The following is a 19,009-nucleotide window of genomic DNA, read 5'->3' on the forward strand; positions in this document are numbered from 1 at the left end:
TCTCCAAGTGTCTCCTATAGTTCACAAGTTATTTGCAGGTGATTTTAGTCACCTCAGATATACTCGTAATGATGAGCTTCTTGTGTAATTTCTAAGGCAAATCATAGCTTTACATATTATGCTGTAATTATTACCCTTTCCGATGTGCTTTGTCAATCATTTGTTGACGTGACAACTCCACGAGAACAAGACATTTCCTATTCCAAGAACAAAAAAAAAAAGGCTTTTGTGCTTCCCCTTTCCTTTATCGATTACGCTACATGCTTTACTCGAAACTAGGCATATTATTACTTTTCCAGGAAGAAGTGTTTCGTACCGCTGAGGTCATGTGCGTGAACGGGGTGCGTGCGTTTCCTTGAATCGTCAACAGTGGATGCGTCCACAATATTGTCTCAAGCATGGCGCTGACTTCAGAGGTTTTGACGAGGTGCATGGAGGCGATCCCACCGCAGCTATGGTTCCGCCAACAACCATGACATATCTGTCGAAATGCTTTGTATAGGCACGATTCATGGTGACGGAACAAAGTATAAATTTATACATGTATGCCGGCTTTCAGCACTGTGCACAGTAGCGAAATATCATCAAACTGGAATGCATTTTTTACGGGTGGAAAGAAGTAACGCCATTGTTATTTCGTTCAATTCGCCGTGTGGAGATTATATTCGGTGTTGCACACGGGCGCATTCCTTCTGAAAGCAAAGAGAGTGAGAGAAAGAAACGTTGGTTTATAAAGCATAATAAACAAAAATAGAAATAAATGAAGAAAATACGTGGCTACTAGAATATGTTGTTCAAGTTTAGCGAATTATACATGTTCTAAATGTAGGATATGCCAAACGTAAATTTCATATTGCGCGAATACACCGGCCTTCATCATCTGCTAGGCCCGCGGAGCTGGGCACATTTAAATTCACATATTTATGCTCATAAACGAGGCAACCCACGCGACGCAGGCAACAAGGAAGGAAACAGCCTGCTTCTTGGCGAATCCCCCGTAGGGGGTTTGCGGCTGTGTTTGGAAACAAGACAAGAACCTACGACATATCTGTGCGTACCGCAGGCAGCTTATTAGACCGACTGCTTTGAAATCTTATTCAGGCCTATGAAAGCTTAAAAAGAGAAGGCGATGTCCAGGAGTCTTCCTCCGCCAGGAGAAGTTCTAAACTGCGATGAATGGATCATGCCTAGGGGACCGCCATCCCTTGCTCGAGACTCTTCTCGTTTTCGTTGACGAATTGGCGGCTCATGGTTGCCACCCTTCAGAGCCAGGATTCCCCCGGCTCGCATATGTAGTTGCTGCATTCTTTATGTTAGGCAAAAGATGCACGAGTTTCTGCTCAAGCGTAATTAGTGCTCGTACCGTTTCCACGTGTGTCTACGGTGCGCCCGCTTGCTTCAGCTAAGCTTGGTGACAGGTCCGCCGACTGGCCGGCCTTCAAGTTGTACTCGAAAGGAATTATCCTCTACTTCTCGCGGATTTCCGTTAAATATGCGTTTAAGTAAAATATTTGGTTTGTCACTATTTCGCCCAAAACGATGCACTTGCGTTCGCTAATTCAATGCAACTGCAAATTTTATGGTTTGTATAAAGTTTAAAGCTCACGTGAACGTTAGGCTGTTTTTGGACGACCCCAACTAGTGGTCCTTGAAGAAAAACGGCGAGATCGATGAGTTGACAGGCTACTATCGCCGAAAACAACGTGAAAGAATTTGAGTACGACCCATCGCGGTTGCCCAGTGGCTATGACGTTGGGCTACGTAGCTCGAGGTCACGGGTGCGACGCCGGCTTCGGCGGCCACATCTTGATGAGGGGCCGGATGGAAAAGCGCACGTGTACTTTGAAAGGTCGTCTGCCGCTCAAAGCACGTCTTTGGATTGTGGTAGGAATGAAATGACCGTGCCTCAATTTACCGAAATGAACAATGCTCACGCCGCTAAGCAAGGAAATAAAATTTTAATTTCATTCTGAAATGGGAGTTTAAAATGCACATGGGACGTCGCTTGACGATGAAACTGTATTAATCGGTCTGTGTACGGCCCGGTATCCCACGCCCCCACCCACACACACACACACACAAAAAAAAAAAAACTGCGCAGCGAAGCATACTTTGCTTGGATATTGAAGTGTATACACCGAACTTGTCTGTCTATGCGAGCTTCTTCTAGCGTTTCTTCGTGTCAGAGAAAGCATTTTTCTTATTTCGGGCTAACACATGTTGACAAATGGCACTGCCTTCGTACAGACGAAGGGGAGTGGTGTGTAGGTGAATCCTCAAGTACGACCTTTTGACATGCTGACGCACAACTGTACGCGTAGCGCTGTAGGTGTGGTGTGAGCGTCGCCGTCTTTTTCACGATGTCGACGGCGTTCCGATGACGTCACAACACCGGCGTATGTAGGCATTCCTTATCTCAATATGCCTCCTTGAGCGTCGCACAAAAGATTTAGATTGACTACATAGACGTGCCTCTGTACATCTGTAGGAAACATGCGAAATTGTAGGTAACAGAATATTATCTCGTGATTTATGCAACCGATTACGTGCCGAGGACGGCATGAGGGTCGTCATTTCAGCTTTTAAAATCATGTAACGAATTTCTACGGAAGCTTGATGCCCTTCCACTTTCTCTCTTTCATGGGCAGAGCATGGGCATTGCGTGCAGTAATCAGTGTTGTGGGCGTCCGCACAGCGTTTTATACTACCAAAACCTATGAAGTTTTTGAAACAAATTCTGCCCGCTTTTTCAGGAAACCACTTTACGCTTCAGCTCTTTAAATGGTGGGCCATCTGTTGCACTACAAAATAGAAGGTCCTCGAGAAAAAAATGAGCAGACAGTCCCTTTAAGGTATGGTGCACGTTAAAGAACTTCAGGTGGTCAAAATTATTCTGCCTCTGCTGAAATGCCTCACAGAACACACATGGTTCTGGCTCACGAAAGCCCAGCATTTTTACAGTGATAGCTTGTATGGACTCACTACCCTGGTTGTAAGGATGTCCGCCACTGAACGCCGCAGGAAGGCTATAATTGTTTGCACAAAAATTTAGTAAGAAAGAACAATTATCATCGGGCCGCAAGGATCAAAACTTACGATCAACAGATTGGCCGTCCAGGATTCTACCTTTTACAGCGGCGAAGAATACCGATACTGGAGGTCGCGATGGCTCCAGCAGCTGACACGATGGACTAAAGGCAGTTCATTTTTGTACTGCATGGAGCTAACTTCCTCGCATTTCTCGTGTTTTGGCATGTCGCCTTTCGAGCTGCAGAGGTTGTCTATACATGCTCACACGCAAACGCTCGCAAATGCATATACGTACACTCAGACACACACACGGACACACACAAGTGCGAACACATGCAAATCACACGTACACGTTCTTATATGGCTGAAGTTTAACCACCAGTTACCTGCCAGCGTTACTGTTTTACGTTTTTGGTTTGGGACGCCGTCGTTTCAAGGGCTTTTTGCACAATCTTCGGCAATCCTCATTCTTTTCAAACATGTTGCAATACCCATTTGCGTTGCTTCCCACGATTTTCCTGCACCGGCCGGTGCGGTTATCGTAGTGCCACAGAGTCAACCTCATGTATCCTCCGGTATTCATCAAGGGGCACTTGCACACTGTTTGGAGGGGGAACCATGAAAGTAGTCATCACAAGATTGCATTGAAAATTGGAGTTATGTCATTCACAAAATACCCGTTTTATTTAAAAATGTTACTCCCCCCCCCCTTCTGCCCCACCCACCCATTCATAGTTTTCTGGCTTATCTTTGAAAGACATTACCGATAGGGTTCACTATCTGCCTAAAATAAAATCAAAAAAAGGGAGAACAATTGTTTTGGAGGGGAAAAGTTTTAAATTATCGAGCAGACTAAAGTACACTTTATAAACAGCCGAAGTGAACTGACGAGCGGAGTTAGTTCCTTGAAATCGCTTTTCAGGCCGATGGTGTCGCGTCACCTGGGCGCATAATCGAGCGGTAATTTTTGAATTTCTAGCACCACAAACGCGAAGAAAACGAATCGGGACCTATCGTGCTAAAAGAACACTAAATGGGGTGTTGTGGGACCTAGTACCAGCTTTTCCGTCTGTGGTTGCGCTCCTAAGCATATAAGAAGAGAAAAAGAAAGTAAATTTTTTCCACTTTAGCCAGGTACTTTCTCAACGCAGAAAATAATCCTGCTTGCGGCATGACCGAACAACGTTGGTCCGGTAACTGTTCTGTTACGGTAATATGCTCCTATCTCTGAAGATGTCGAGTATATTGCATCAATTTTTGTATCAGTCTGAGACGACCATACCAGCCGTAGTATTGGAGTTGCACTGTCGAGCAAGGTCACGCGTTTGATCCTCGCCGTGGCGTCCGCAATAAGGGCGAAATTCAAATTACTTATATAATTAACTTAGATTGATGTTGAAGAACTCCAGATGGTCATATTTAAACTGCAGTGCGTGCCTCATGTTGAGATTGTGGGTTTGGTATGTAAAGGAACCGAGAATTGAGTTTTGAGAGTGTCGCCGGGTGGCCTACCGGTCTAATAGGCACAAGAGCGTTGCTCCCGCCCATGTGTTTGACCCCTACGACATCTCAACGCTGGGAAAGGGTTGTGTCTCCTCCAACCGGAAGACGTCCTCATCAAGCAGGTGCTTTGGTATGCCGCGTGTGAAATAGCCGCCACAACATTCTAGGGAAACTGGTACGAGAAAATTCCAGCCAGTAAGCTACCCGATGATAGTAAATGCTTTTGTTTGTAAACTGAGAAGTAAGAACGCATGAAACACATCAGCTATTTTAGTGTGTCCAAACTATACAGCAATATTGTAGAGGTGGATGTCATAATGAACTTACTCTTGGGATAAACGCAGGTGTCTTTGTCCTCAGATATGCCTTGACAGTCTGTAAAGGGATGAAGGCCAAAGGGATTATTTTCCGTTCAATTTTACCTGTAGGTGACGTTTATATATATAGGAGTTACTTAACTCCTTCTTAGGAGATACGTCATTGAAGTTGAAACTGATGAGCAAGGTAAGCAGCACCAGAAGCATAATCTCGTAATGGACTTGTGAGCTGTATGCTTGCCAAGGTATACTTAGAGTGCAAAAGATCTAGTGACGACAGGGTTGTCTTGCACTGTCGTTTGTTTTGTTTTGTTTCATTTGGGGTAAGGGTAGGAGGGGGCCTTAGTTTTTGAGATGTGTGCTTGAAGAGCTAGATTTCCCCCGCATGCCCATTTTACAATGTGTTTAGAGTTAATCAGCAACAAAAACAACAAATTTACGGCTTTCACATACCCTGCTCCTGATAGTTAGGCATTACCTTTGCATTTGAACAAATATTACAATATAGCAGTGTCGCACGGGTACTTAGAAAGCGAGCGAACCGATAGTTTCTTGATTCAACGGTGAATCAGGTGCTGCTAAATGGACAAATATGATGGCCATCGAGTCAAAGGTCACTCGAGTAGACAAGGCTCCATGGAACTTCTTTGAAATCTCGAAGGTTTTCAAATGATGGTCGCGCGCCTTCTCGTAGCAGCGTTTTCGAACCAACATCTTCAGCCGAAAAACTCATCAGAAGCTATAAACAAGAACTATCAGGATCGAGCTAAAAATAATTTATATATGCGCTGAGCGCGGCTAGAAGTTTTGAATTTGTGTTTTCCCTCGTATTTTGGTTGTTTTTGGTAAAAGACGCGAAATTACTTGAACTCTCGATGACTATTGAAAATTTTCGTGTGGTTGTCTTGAAGGCACTTGACTGAAAGGATTTGGAAACGTTCCCGTGTAACTCTGGTATATTATGCTGATTCTATACTGAAGTTAAAGTGAAAATTTATTCGTTTTCGACGGAAAGATGTCGCCAAGGCAAAAGGCAAGAGATTGACAAGGTCTTGGTCGCCCGTAGAGCAGTTGGTATTGTGCACAAGCACTTCACAACAATTTCACAAATGATATTGCAAGCATGGTGAACAGGATGACACAGTAAGTCAACATGCGTGAAACTAATGCAATTAAAAAATGTAGAGTGCATAGAAAACTTATCAAATGAGGGACAATGTAAAAAATAATTTTAATAGATATATTGAAAATGACTGTCTAGAACACAGAAGAATATTTCAGAGCAGACAGATGCGCTCAGAGGAAATAATTTGAAAAGTAGCAAAATAACTGTAGAGTACACTGAATAAATCAATCTCTCATTTCGTTTCTTGTATTAGGTCTTTTTAATGCTAGATTTCAAACATTCTTGTTAATGGTAATATTCAGTTTCAAAAAGAAATTGATTTATTAGTGTGGAAACTTGGCAGCTTCGTCTTTGCTTGGTGCAAGCAGTGAGTGTGATTGACACAAGTTTACGCTTCATGCGGAAAGCATGTCGGCTGCTTGAATTATCTGAACAAGAAAAATACAAGTGTTGGTGATGAACGTATCCAGGCCACCAGAAATTACATACTTGCTTAGCTTTAAGGTTGCCATGTTTCTGAAATAGCAGTGATGTAGGCAAATCTGAAGGTCTGTCTGAATGCGTTAGGATAACCTTGAGTACCCAAGTGTGTAATACACGGATATCTTTAACCAAGGCAAAGAGCGAATAGGAGATTTTGTACCCACGACCAATGGTTTTGCTTAGATCAGAGACCCATCTCGTGGTGGGGGGGGGGGGGGGGGGGTGAAAATCCCAAGAAAAAACTCTTATTATACGACACACCATCGAATTTGTGGTTTGAAACTCGCATTATTTCAGTACGCTGGTAGACAACTTCTAGAGTAATACTTTCTACTGTATGATATGTTGAAAGATAATAAAGTGTGATTTCAACAAATTAAGGCTTAGCTTGTTAGTCAATAACTAGATATGTAGTTTTCCTAAGTAGACATTTGCCATAGTCTCCAATTGGGGAGGTGGAATGCAACGAAAAATATATATTTGTGTCATCAGCGCACATGGCTAGATTGGGCGATTTGGATATGACAGTGGTATCATTTATGTATACTAAAAGCAACAAGGGTCCTAATATTGATCCTTAAGAAACGCCATGCTGTGTTACTAACTTCTTACTGCCAATCTGTTATTCAAAAAGTTCATTAGCAAGTCAGCTGCAATACCGCGTCAACTGTTAAGCATGCGTAAGAAGATGTCGTAATGAACGCAATCATATGAAACCTGATAAGAAAATAAAAACGCCTGTGAATTGAAATTGCACCCAGAAGAAACTAAACTAGTTAGGCCATCCTCCTTTTCTAATAAATTCACAACGTGGTAAATACAACACAAGGGCACTTCTTGAAACTTTTCAAAGAATGAGCATTCTTTAGCTTAAGCAATCGAAACGACCACCTGAGATTTTATGTCGTGGTCAATTTTTTGTTGGGCTTTAAGGCATCGATTATGTTATTATAATTTACAGGGACAATGCATGCGTAGCATTTCCGCTAAGAGTCATGTTCATATTCTATAACATCACAACTAGTGCCGAAGTTTGCTATATATGTACGCTTCTCTAAATTTTATGCCGATTGATATTATTTTTGGGCAGGACAAGAAATACTATAATCATGAAAATATGGCGTATCGCTTACACTGCAGACCAAAAAAAAAAAACGGTTACTTATAAATTATGAGCATGCACAATTTATGAACTGTGAACATGTTCCGAGTTACATGCACCAATTTCCGGAACGTGGCCTTTCGCTTCGATAAAAATGCTCAGCCACGTAAGCCACCAGAAAAAAAAAATGGAGTAAGAAGAATGTCCTTCGAAAGCCAAAAGCGATACTTACAGTTGAGATGTTCTTTATCTTTTAGGGCAATCATCAGTCGAGCAGATAAGATCGTAAGAAACAAAGAAGTCAGCCTGCACGCCATGATGATCTGATCAATAAGAAGACAAATTTCCTGTACGTTGTGGTTTCAAGCGCATTAAGACACTTAGTACATTGAACATTGATAACAAATACATCCAAGGCAACAAGTCAAGCTCTTCAGCTGCTAGCGAATACCACACGATGTTCCACGGGAACGAACCTTGCCTAATGTCCCACAGACTTCATAAGCTGTCAGCAGTTGTTCGAGGAATAGTGACGCAGTTTGATGAAAGCTAGCATTTTGAATGAGTCAAATATGATGTTCAGCATATATGGAAGAGCTGGCTTTGTTTGTCACATCGGATGGCAAACAAGGACAGCTTCAGAGGTATAGTTCTAACAGTATACAATAAATATTAATTCTTTGTGTGTTTTTCTACGTCAACTAAGGAACGCACTTCCTGTTTTTAGTGACATTTGTACGAGAACCATGTCTGACATTTGTGGCACACGCCATCTGTGGCTTGTAACCCCGATGTTTCTGACGTCATATATTTGCGCCTTCGGCACCTCGGCATTTATTACTGGATGAAATCGTACACTCTTCTGCCTTCATGTAGCCTGGCGAAATGCCATCAAGCGATTGTCGTCGATAGGAAAAAAACATGTTCAACGTGTTCGTTCAACAAGAAGGAGAGGTAGTTTTATTAGGATATCACGCGCCCGCGGGGCTTTGGCCCCAGCTGAAGCCTGGGCTTTGTGACATTCCTGCTCAATTTATGCGGTGTGTCCACGATGATGCCCACGGTTTGGTGAAGCATTTCGATGATCTTTGCGCTTTGATACGCGAAGCTGACATCAGAAACCTTATCATCGTGTTTACGCGTCAATGACGTACATTTTCAGCTACAAAGCAATCAAGAACGGCCGGACAGGTAATGGAACTCCAGGCAACGTGTCGACAATGGGACTTGTTTTCGGGAAGGAAACAATTGCTTTTTCTTTGTAGCGTTTAAATAGGAAACTCTCCCGCACCCCAAATTTGGGAACGGAAGAAGCGGTAGCGTTGAATAAGGCGATGAAGGTCGAAACGACCAACAGCTAGGGAGAAAGCGGTGCAGTTATGATAGCGAGGGAATGGGTGAAGGGGCATATTAACTTTATTCTGTTTCAGGAGACGTTCTTTAGTAATATCATTTCTTATTAATAAAGGTAATAGCATGGTTTCTGAATTTTATTATTGTTTGAGCATTATTTATTTATTTTACAATGGATGACTCTTCGATCTGTCGATCTCTCTAACTGTTTCACCCTTCGATGAGTCATGTATTTGTACGCAATTTTCAAAATATTCAATTGCATTTTTTACTCTTAACCAGACATCTCTTGATGCGCAGAGCATGTTTTCATCGCTTACTACGCTTAGCTGCTTAGGTTTCAACGAACTCAAGCACCATATGTACTCTTGCTAATTGGCTGTCACGAGGCCTAGCCTTTGTTGCACTGTGCGAAATGGTTGAGGCGGAGTATAGGTGCACTTGGTGCATTATACGCGGCGTACAGTTGGCCACTGAAGTATATGAGGCCCGGTCTACACGGCAAGTGTGAATTTCTGCTCTCTTAAGGCACGACGTTTTTACTATGAGAAATCATTATCAAGGTGGTCAAAACGTTGAATTAGGCACAACGTGCTCGGGCTCTGCGTGAATCCAGTTTCGTTTCGTAAATCTTTGGTTCAGTGTAGCTGTGACTCATACTGTACATATGCCGTAGCGCCACACACGGAAAATATCGTGCCCATTGTCGCAGGGCACTGCATATTAACGTGAACCTCATATGCCAATAACTGATCAGTAATGCATGGTCTTTAGAAGGATAAATTTTATGCAGCTGTGCACCACATGCATCCTTCAGTCGCACTGCCCCATTCACGGAGCATCAGGTCTCAATAAAAGCAGGATTTTAGGAGGAGTTAACTAGCAGACTGCATCAGGAAACCTGCTCAGTTAACCCTTTTTCTAATTTATGAATGCGCTTCTCTGCAAGAGACATTAATCAAACTGATGGTGATGCCAGCTGTCGTTCAAACGAAGCCATGATGCTAGCTGCACATTCTAGGGCTTGTCTCTCACGGTTTTTGTGAAGAGAAGTTCGGGATTTTCGATGTCATATTAGAAGCAAACTGTGCTTGTACCCGTTGTTCGCGACAGCGAAGTTGAACAAACTGATAAGCAGGAATATTAACTTTACAGTTATGATGAAAGATCTATTGCATTGCCAAACGAAGGGCTTCGGGCCTTTGTTGATTTATCAAACCTTTGATTGTATTTGGCCAGGTTTAACTTTTCATACCTGTGCGCTTATTTTTTTACGACTAAACGGGAACATAACAACATTTGCATGGTACGCAGCTCAACGTGATCCTATTTTAATAACTTATAGAAGACACTTCAACTAACTTCCTAACTTCCTAACTTCAGTAAAGTTCTTTTACGCTAATGAACATGGCTTCAGGAAAGATCACTCATGCGAAATGCAGTTAGCTTTAGTTGTTCATGATATTCATTTAAACATCGACTGTAACATTCCAACTGATGCCCTGTTTTTAGATTTCGAAAAGGCTTTCGATAAGGTTCCACATTCTTGTCTTTTGCTAAATTATTACGCCTAAACATCCACCTACTTGTTCTTAACTGGATCCAGTGTTTTTTAACTAACCCAAAACAGTTTGTACATGGTAATAATCTTACATCTTCCGTTTCCTCGGTTCTATCTGTTATACCTCAGGGCATCAGTCCTACCTGAGGGCATCAAGCCACTCCTATTTTTAATCTACATGAATGGCCTGCCATTCATTTTAAGCTGTGGAATACGTCTTTTCGCTGATGATTGTGTCCTATACTGCCCTGACAATACCGTAGCTGACGTCTCTTCCTTCAGGAGGGCCTCTTTCATATTCAAGACGTTAGTAAGACTGTGCACATTTCATTCCATCGTCGACCTAACTACATCCCCCCTGCCTACAAGATTAACAACTGTACTATATCTACTACCGACTCCTTCAAGTACTTAGGAATTCACCTCTCCAAAGAGTTGTCTTGAACAAATTATGCAAGCCGCATAATTAATTCAGCTATTAAAATTCTTGGTTATCTTCGCCGCAATCTCTTCATGGCACAACCACCCGTGAAATCAGTTGCCTATAAAACGTTTGTGTGACCAAAACTTGAATATGTATGTGCTATGTTTGAGCCTTACTAAACAATCTCACTAAAGCCCTTGAAAGTGTTCAGAGCCGTGCTGCTAAATTTATTCTTTCAGATTACTCATATCACACTAGCGTTTCATTACTAAAATCTAAACTAGAGCTATCGCCTGTTGCCTCTTGTCGTTGCATTTCTCGCCTATGCCTCTCTATCACAGGTTTTTCTATTCCATACCTCGTGACAGCCAGCTGGTCCAGCTGGCTCATCGTGTTCGTCGAACAGGCCATCCGAACTCGGTAATCCCACCACAAGCCCGCACCACCACGTTCCTGCAGTCATTCTTCGTCCGCTCCACCCGAGACTGGAATGGCCTTCCGAGACAAACTGCACTCATCCGCGACACAGCGCGCTTTAGATCTGCCATCGAGTGCTCCTACTCACCTTTTTAATTTCATCATCATCAATACTGCCTTTTATGTGCCCACCCCTCATGTAATATCCTATTTGAACCCTTGAGGTATACATAAATAAATAAATAAATAAATAAATAAATAAATAAATAAATAAAGTGATCACAGCTCTCACTATAAAAAACGTAGCGAAATTCTGGATGGGTTAAGCTGATGGGGGTGAGTAGCATCACAAACATAACGACACGGGTAAATTCTATATTTTGTTAATTGTACGAAAACAAATATGATTCAAGGAACAATAGTCACTTTTCTCGCAGTGAAGTGGATCGGACTGTTTATTATTATTATTATTATTATTATTATTATTAATATTATTATTATTATTATTATTATTAGCGGCGGCCCTTCGCTGCATCTGGACTTTGCTTAGCAAAAGTGCCTACTGTGTTTATATCACGTAGGGCATTCGCATGTAAATAATGAGACAGATATGACGTAACCAAGTGGCTTAGCATAAGCAAAAGCCAACTCCTATTTAGCGTATAAACCCTTCGTATTCTGGGCTTGCTTTGAGGGCTTTTATATGGCCAATCAGTTTGCGGCTCCTAAGTGCGAGTTTCCAATTTCTAAAATTCCCTTATGTGTTATGTTCTTGTCAAACGGCGCCTATCCATGTACGAAAGGCCAAGTATCCAGTGCTATGGTGGCAAGACAAAGCTAAGGAAGACGTGGAGATAATGTGTCTAGTTTACTACACTACGGCAGAAGAAGGCAATGTTGAAAGCAAATAAAAATTTATAATGTCGTAGTTTCACCCAAAAGTCGAAGCGTTGATATCGGTTATACTGCATTACACAACTACACGAAGTGAGGTTTGTATAAATTACAGTAAAGATTCTCTTATAAAGTAAGCTAAGAAGCATAGTCGCATGCGCGCAGAGGCAAGCATGAACAGATCTCACTCGACGACCACAAAAATTTGCTGCGACAACGCTGGCGTGATCAAGAACGCCGGCGCCGGCGAGCTTTCTCTTCGTATTGCCTCCATTTTAAACGCGCCTTGGAAACTGAGATCACGTGACCTCGAACAATAGGCGCGCGGGAGGGCAGCACGAATGAAGCCACTAGGCACCTCGTCTGGCCCTTTGCATTTGCATCCACCGTAGGTTACCTCCGGGATACGGCACGTGAGCCGCGTAAGCACTAGACCGTGCGGGTAGCCGTGCACTACTACGTCCAGCTAGAAGAGAATTTATGCGCCTACCTGCTCCCTCTAGCGCGCGGATGATGAAGTGACCTCCAACATTCGGCAAGGGAAGGCGGCACGCGACGCGGCACCATCCTTCTCGGCTCACTCTCGCACGCTTTACCTCGCAGCCCCACACCATATGGTGCGGGACGCGATGTTATTGCGCTTTGGAATTTATACGGGACATCACGGCAACGACGACGGCGCGAACTCACCTCGGGTGCCCATATAATACGAACAAAAGACAGTTACTGTAGCGCGTAGTGGTGTCTCACGCATGCCTGTTATGTTTAAAATGCGCAGAGGGCTCTGGGAATCCCATGTGTAAACTTTCGTCGAGGCGAGAAGCCCACAGAGCTGCATTCACAAAACTAGACAGTTCAAAACAGGAGGGCCGGATATTCAGTCTGATTTGATTCCTTCGAAGAATACTTTGTACAGTTATTATGGGTGACCACCAAAGAAAAATGTAACATTGTAAATTCATATTATGTTCAAACAAGTGCTAAGGAAGATAGAAGAATGACCTAGAAAAGGAAATAATATTAGGGCATAAAGAGAATCTTGAGCAATGTAGCCGTCCTGAATCAATTGGAAATTGCTGAATGATAGAACATATTCAAGACAGTGCTGGAGAACAGGAGTTAGGAAAAATATACTAAGAGTAGTAAGTAGTTAAACTTGTTTCAGCCCTATTGAAATGATGCTCCCGAAGTCTTTTTATAAGAGGAGTTAAATATTTAGCAAGAAGTTATGAATTGTTTCGCCGTTATTAGAAAAGGAAGATATGGAGGATGGAACACTAGCACCCCTGCATACACTTGATGAAAGGAAATAAAAAGTGGCGAACTGATGTCAGAAAATAACCTCTTCACCTGTCTGTATATAGCCTATGAACTGTTTCATTTCACGCCTACATATAGCCTACCATATGCCTATACGCCTATAGCCTACATACGCATATACATACATATAGCCTACATACGCCTACTTTACGCCTTACCTTGATTGATGCCTCCAGGCTTCCTGAATATCACCACCTATTCGGAGAGAGAGAGAGAGAGATTATTATTTATTTGAGAAAAAGCAGAGAGGCCGGCCTCAAGTTACAATCATCTAGCTTGCCACTCTACTCATAAGGAAGGGGCTGAGAAGAAACTCATTGTTACTAGGGGTGAGATAATAGTGATACAATGTATCAAGCTCACTTACAATAAAACGTTATATTAGGCCAGTTGGCGCTGTGCCATGTTGCAACACTGTGCTGCGAAGCAACAATTTGAACACAGGCCTAAATAACTGAGACAGTAGATACACATGAAGCGCAGGCCATCGAGTGTTTAATGACGGCGACGAAAAAAAGGTACATATAGTGAGAATGTTGCTTCTCAGTGCAGTGTTCTATCACGTTACATACTTATGGTTACTTGTGTCGATAGGCTGTACGTAGGCTTTGCATAGCCAGAAGGACAAATTTCTGAAAAACTGGGCAGCCTAGACTTGCGCAGATGAAATAGAAACCTTAAATTCATTCATATTACCCATATCTGCTTGGTGTCGTGTACATCAAGCACAAACAGCTGTGTGTACGTGATGATGATGGCCTCTGTTGGCACCCTATTTGAGACATTGAAACGGAGAGGTGAGAATGGTCCGGTAGCCTGATTGAGCTAACCAAGCTTCACTACCTTTCTGGCACTGTAGCAGTTTGTCTCTTTGTTCTTGTTGTTTTCTGTCTTCATTAAAATTTCTATCTATACATGGTACCATTACCTATGCCTGTAACAACACCGGCTCTATCAATAATTTCTCCGCTTTTTTCCCGTCACTCCTCTAAACGTTTCTCTTACCTCGGCTGCTGACCAGTTAAATGCTTCCATTCAAGCCGATTCTGCGATGGGAGGTTGCTTAGGTTTATAGGCTAGGATATGTTGGGTCAGATTAGGTTATAGCCTTAAACGCCTGATCGATAAAGAAGGAAAATTGTTACTTAGGTGAGTTCATATGGAGTCATTTCGTCTCCTTCGTACTGATGCTTTGAAGTAAAATATTCCCTTGGGTGTTCTGCGCTTGTGCTGTCTTGTGTCATGTTTGCGTATTCTTCGTTGCCCGTTCCTTCACGCTGCAGGCGACAATAACGAGAATTTGGAGCATGCTGTCCAGTATTCTAGCCGGAACCGCTACGTGACCCTATCTTGCGGCGCCGTGCAAACAATAGTTTGAAACAATGTTGAGTTTCCTACCAAAATAAATGCGCTTAACTCTGCTGATAGTGTCTAAGAGAACTGAAACTATTGTCCTACAACCAACACAGGATTCCTACGCTAGAGTGTACTACCTAGCCACAACAAGCCCTTCGTCTTCTGGCTTCTAATGGCTTTGTGATATTGAAGATTGATCGCTTTCAACAATATATTGTGCTATTGTGGAACAACTCACAGTGATTAAGATTCTGCGCTGTGATTCAATGCCCTGTTGTAATCAGAAAATGACTAGTTGTTGGGAATTTAGAGAAATAAAGCGTAACGTATAAAGTCACAATGAAATTGGCAGTCTCAAGCACGAAGATCAAATCTATGTAATCTTCAATTGCCTAAGGATGCTGGCTTAACAACTTGCTCGGATATAGATCTTGTGTACTAACCATCATTCGGACGAACCATCACAGGACCAGAGTGTCCTCTACTAATTTTAGTGCGAAATTACGTTTGCAAACAGTTGCCTTGCCGCTGTGTTTTAAAAGAGAAAGAGCGTGAAGACACAGTAAACACCTAGTCCATTGCATTACGACCCGAGCACAGCCTCGTTACGGGATTCCATGGTTTGCTAGAAGATTTCTGAGCGGGCCGAAATCAACATCGACACCAAGTAATAATTCCACAGGAAAGTCACGAGCCGTTGTTATCTACAAAGAGGAGGAAGACGAAGACCAGCCGCTATGTCGACGGTGTCCACCACGCAAGACGATGCGAGCGAAGACCCGACGACCACGTCGTCCGCCACCAACCGCACGGTGGCCGAGAGCAACGACGGCCTGGAGTCGAACCTGCTCGAGATGATGAGCCTGAGCCTGCACGAGCTGCAGCAGCTGTCGGCGCTGAACGACGAGGGTCCGCGGGCGCCCGTCAACAGCTGCGAGAGCCTGTCGTCTGACAACCCCGTCGGATCGAACGAGGACGCCCCCTCGCGGCGATCCAGCCTCGGTTCTTCCGACAGGGCCGGGGAGCGGCCGAAGCCAGCGCTGGTCAGAGGTACCGCTTTGGGTGTTACCCTCGTGTGGAGCTAGGAGCGTAATCTTTAGAAAATGCCCCAGGGAAAGTGGTAGCGCGGACCGAACCAAATGAAATTCGATTTCCGGTTGAGACAGTCAATTTGAACGTTGGCGGAATGCAAGAAATATTGGGTAGGCAGTATCGTGGACGCAGCCACAGTGGAGTAGATGATTTGCCTTCTATGTGCTGCTGCAGGTGTGTTATCACTAGTGCACTGAAATGATGTGACCAAATACACCAATGGGCTTTTATTTACGCATTACAAAGCGTGCATGACTTATGATGCAGCTAGTGGAAATCCTAGAGTCTAATCTTGCATTCGTGCTCATTCATTACTCGCAGTGGGCCCTCCGTGGTCAAATGTGGTAATCGTAGGTTGGCTTCTCTATGTCTTGCTGCCAGAGCCTCTTCTCGCCGTTTAAGGATCCTACGTGCCGGACGCAGTGGCGCCACACTCAGGCAACCGTCAAATTGCTGGAAATGTTCGCACACTTGCAAGCCTTACTGCCACTGATAAGCATACGTTTCAGTTTGACGGATTATAACTACTATGACAGAGTGAGCTACTCCGAACGCGACCATTCCCGCTGGGACGGACAAGCGTACTGCCGAGCAATGCATCTCCGAACTCCGTGTGTAAGGCTAAATTTAGCTCCGTAAGCGTTATTCGTGATGAGAGCATGGCACCCGTCTGTTTACGTGACCCACGCATGATCGAATAATGACGTTTGTCTACACGACGATACCACTGTAAGACACGTAGGTAGTAAGGTTGCAAATATATGAGTTATAATATAATAACATATTTTAAATGCGGTTTTAGCAAGCGATCCCCTATGCTGAGCGAACTGAACGACGTTTGTCATAAAAACGCTCATGTATTTAAATTTAAGTGCACCTTTGAAAGACAAGTGGTCTTTTTTCTGAAAATGGCCTCTCCTTTATCTTAAGGTCGCGAGCTTCGGCAGCAAATGTAAAGGTGAGGGACAGTTTTTATGAAAAGAGCAGGCTTCATTATAGGGTACGGACAAGCCTTCGGAATTAGAGACAGCCAGTCAGCTTGTCTTATGCCTTGGAATCATTGGTATGATATAAGTTTACCCCCGTCTTGCCCTTTCCCATTTCTTCTCACATAGGCGAGCATCCCATCAAGTTGCATAATAAAGTTTTTCCATTCCAGGCATTCATTTTGGCGAACACGATGCCTGGCGCGTGAGTTTCTTTTAACATCTTTCATTTCCGCTTGCAACGCTGCCCCTTGTAGCAAACGACACTACTTGACTACTTAAAGAACGCGTTTGAATGAACAGTTAGAAGCTACAGTTGGTCTGTTGTGTTAGAACATTAAACTGAATCAATCAATCAGATTTAGATTGAAGTCAATTCGATGATCTTTTACACAGACGTGCTATAAAGAAGACAACGTTTTAGTCTACGCGTTGAACGATTTGAAATAAATTCTTTGCATTTACAAAAGTATCATAGGATAGTGATAAACTCACGGACAAATAAAGGCTGACTGATTAGGTAAACATAGTCGCGGAACTCTTATTTTTTGCGTAGTAAGAATTGGAACAAGAGTACACAGAAAGGCGAGAGAATTTAGGGATATAACAGCTTGGGCCAAGCTGTTTCTAAAGCTCCATAATTTCTCGTCGTCATTGTCGGGCTGTCACCATAGCCCCACTTTCGTCGTCATGACGTAGTATTTGTGGTGTTGGTCATTGCTTTCGTCATCGTTGCTATCAGATCAGTTATATCTGTACTTAGTGTGACACTGGTGGCCTTTTAGTGGCCTTCCACAACATTTTCTTCGTTGCGCAGCTGACCGCACCGTCACCGAGATGATGTCGGGAGAGGCCAAGGCTCGACGCTCGTGGTACGGCGCCTCGGCAGCTTCGCTGGCCTGCGTGGTCGTGCTGGTGACCGCCTTCCTGGCGGTCGTCGCATACGCGGTCTTCCTCTTCCGCCTGGGACACATCCCGGCCCCGGAGAAGGCGGGTGCCCACCGGTCGGCCAACGACACCGGCGCTGGCCATGGCTGACCGAAGGGCCACTTGGCTGCAAGACGCGGCTTTAGTAGAAAACGCTCAGCTGTGCTGATCTTTCGTGTTTTATTGTTTTATTCGCTGCCGATAAACGCGCTGTACGATTTCTAATGCATCTGTTGTTTACGGCTTAATGAGAACACGCTGCGGCAGCTGAATTTAGAATACCACCGATACCTTCAATACCCTTGTGCCTTCTGAAGCGAAAGCACCCTCCTTGGCACAAAAAACAGTGATTCTAACAAATATAAACGACGTCCACTCTGTTAGAGACCACAATATGAATCTTTACCTCCGCGTTTTCATGACATTAGGTGAACATTTTTGCCAAGGATGTAGAAGAAAGCGAAGTTGAGCAATCAAAAAATTACAGAAATGTTTACGAATAGGTTTGCAGGGTCATCGGTATTGCTATCAGGATTCGTCACCGATATCATATGTTCATTTGATTTTGCTTTTCGGCATTCACCCTCCTTATCGTATGTGTTGCGCTACGCAAAGTTTTGTCTTACGTAGGTGCATATACTCCTGCGCTTTAAACCTTGTCCTAATGCCTTTAGCTGTGCGCGTTATTTGTTATTTTACGCAGATAGGTAAGTACATTAAATCGACCATCAACACGTGCATGTGCTTATTTTTTATTGTGATCAAACTCGAACGTCGTCTTCCTCAACGCAAATATGTCAGACGAGACGCTTACGTCAACCTAAGAAAAGCCAGGACGACGACAGTTGTCCTGGCTTTTACGTCAAGCTAAGAATATGTCAGGACGTCAACGTCCGTCAACGTTACATCAACCTAAGAATATGTCAGGACGACGACAGTCGGATTACCAAGCTAGAATGATTATGCAATGATTTCGACGACATCACGAGTTCAGGGCATACGTAGTGGACCAAGCTGTTAGGCAACTTGGTCCACTATTACTGCAAGAGCGCGAGGCGACGACGTCATAACTAGAGTTCCATGACGGACCTAGAATGACAATTGAACGACCACGACAG

The 19,009-nt window shown here is 43.5% G+C and overlaps 2 protein-coding genes across 2 annotated transcripts; one reads left to right on the forward strand and one right to left on the reverse strand.

The window, feature by feature from the left end:
• Positions 1–515: 515 nt before the first annotated feature.
• LOC126544402 (uncharacterized) lies at positions 516–11,550 on the reverse strand. The gene is made up of 5 exons (XM_055061062.2): positions 11,258–11,550; positions 7,794–7,867; positions 4,861–4,908; positions 3,417–3,630; positions 516–692 (listed from the first exon to the last, which is right to left on the reverse strand). Exons 1-4 carry the CDS (start codon positions 11,308–11,310, stop codon positions 3,434–3,436), a joined length of 372 nt encoding a protein of 123 aa, XP_054917037.1. The 5' UTR covers positions 11,311–11,550; the 3' UTR covers positions 516–692; positions 3,417–3,433.
• Positions 11,551–15,614: 4,064 nt separating this feature from the next.
• LOC126544400 (uncharacterized) lies at positions 15,615–18,116 on the forward strand. The gene is made up of 2 exons (XM_050191716.2): positions 15,615–15,936; positions 17,782–18,116. The coding sequence occupies exons 1-2, from the start codon at positions 15,624–15,626 to the stop codon at positions 18,000–18,002; spliced, it is 534 nt and encodes a 177-aa protein (XP_050047673.1). The 5' UTR covers positions 15,615–15,623; the 3' UTR covers positions 18,003–18,116.
• Positions 18,117–19,009: the final 893 nt, after the last annotated feature.

Source organism: Dermacentor andersoni, chromosome 10 (assembly GCF_023375885.2).
Source record: "Dermacentor andersoni chromosome 10, qqDerAnde1_hic_scaffold, whole genome shotgun sequence".
NCBI classification, from domain to species: Eukaryota; Metazoa; Arthropoda; class Arachnida; order Ixodida; family Ixodidae; genus Dermacentor; species Dermacentor andersoni.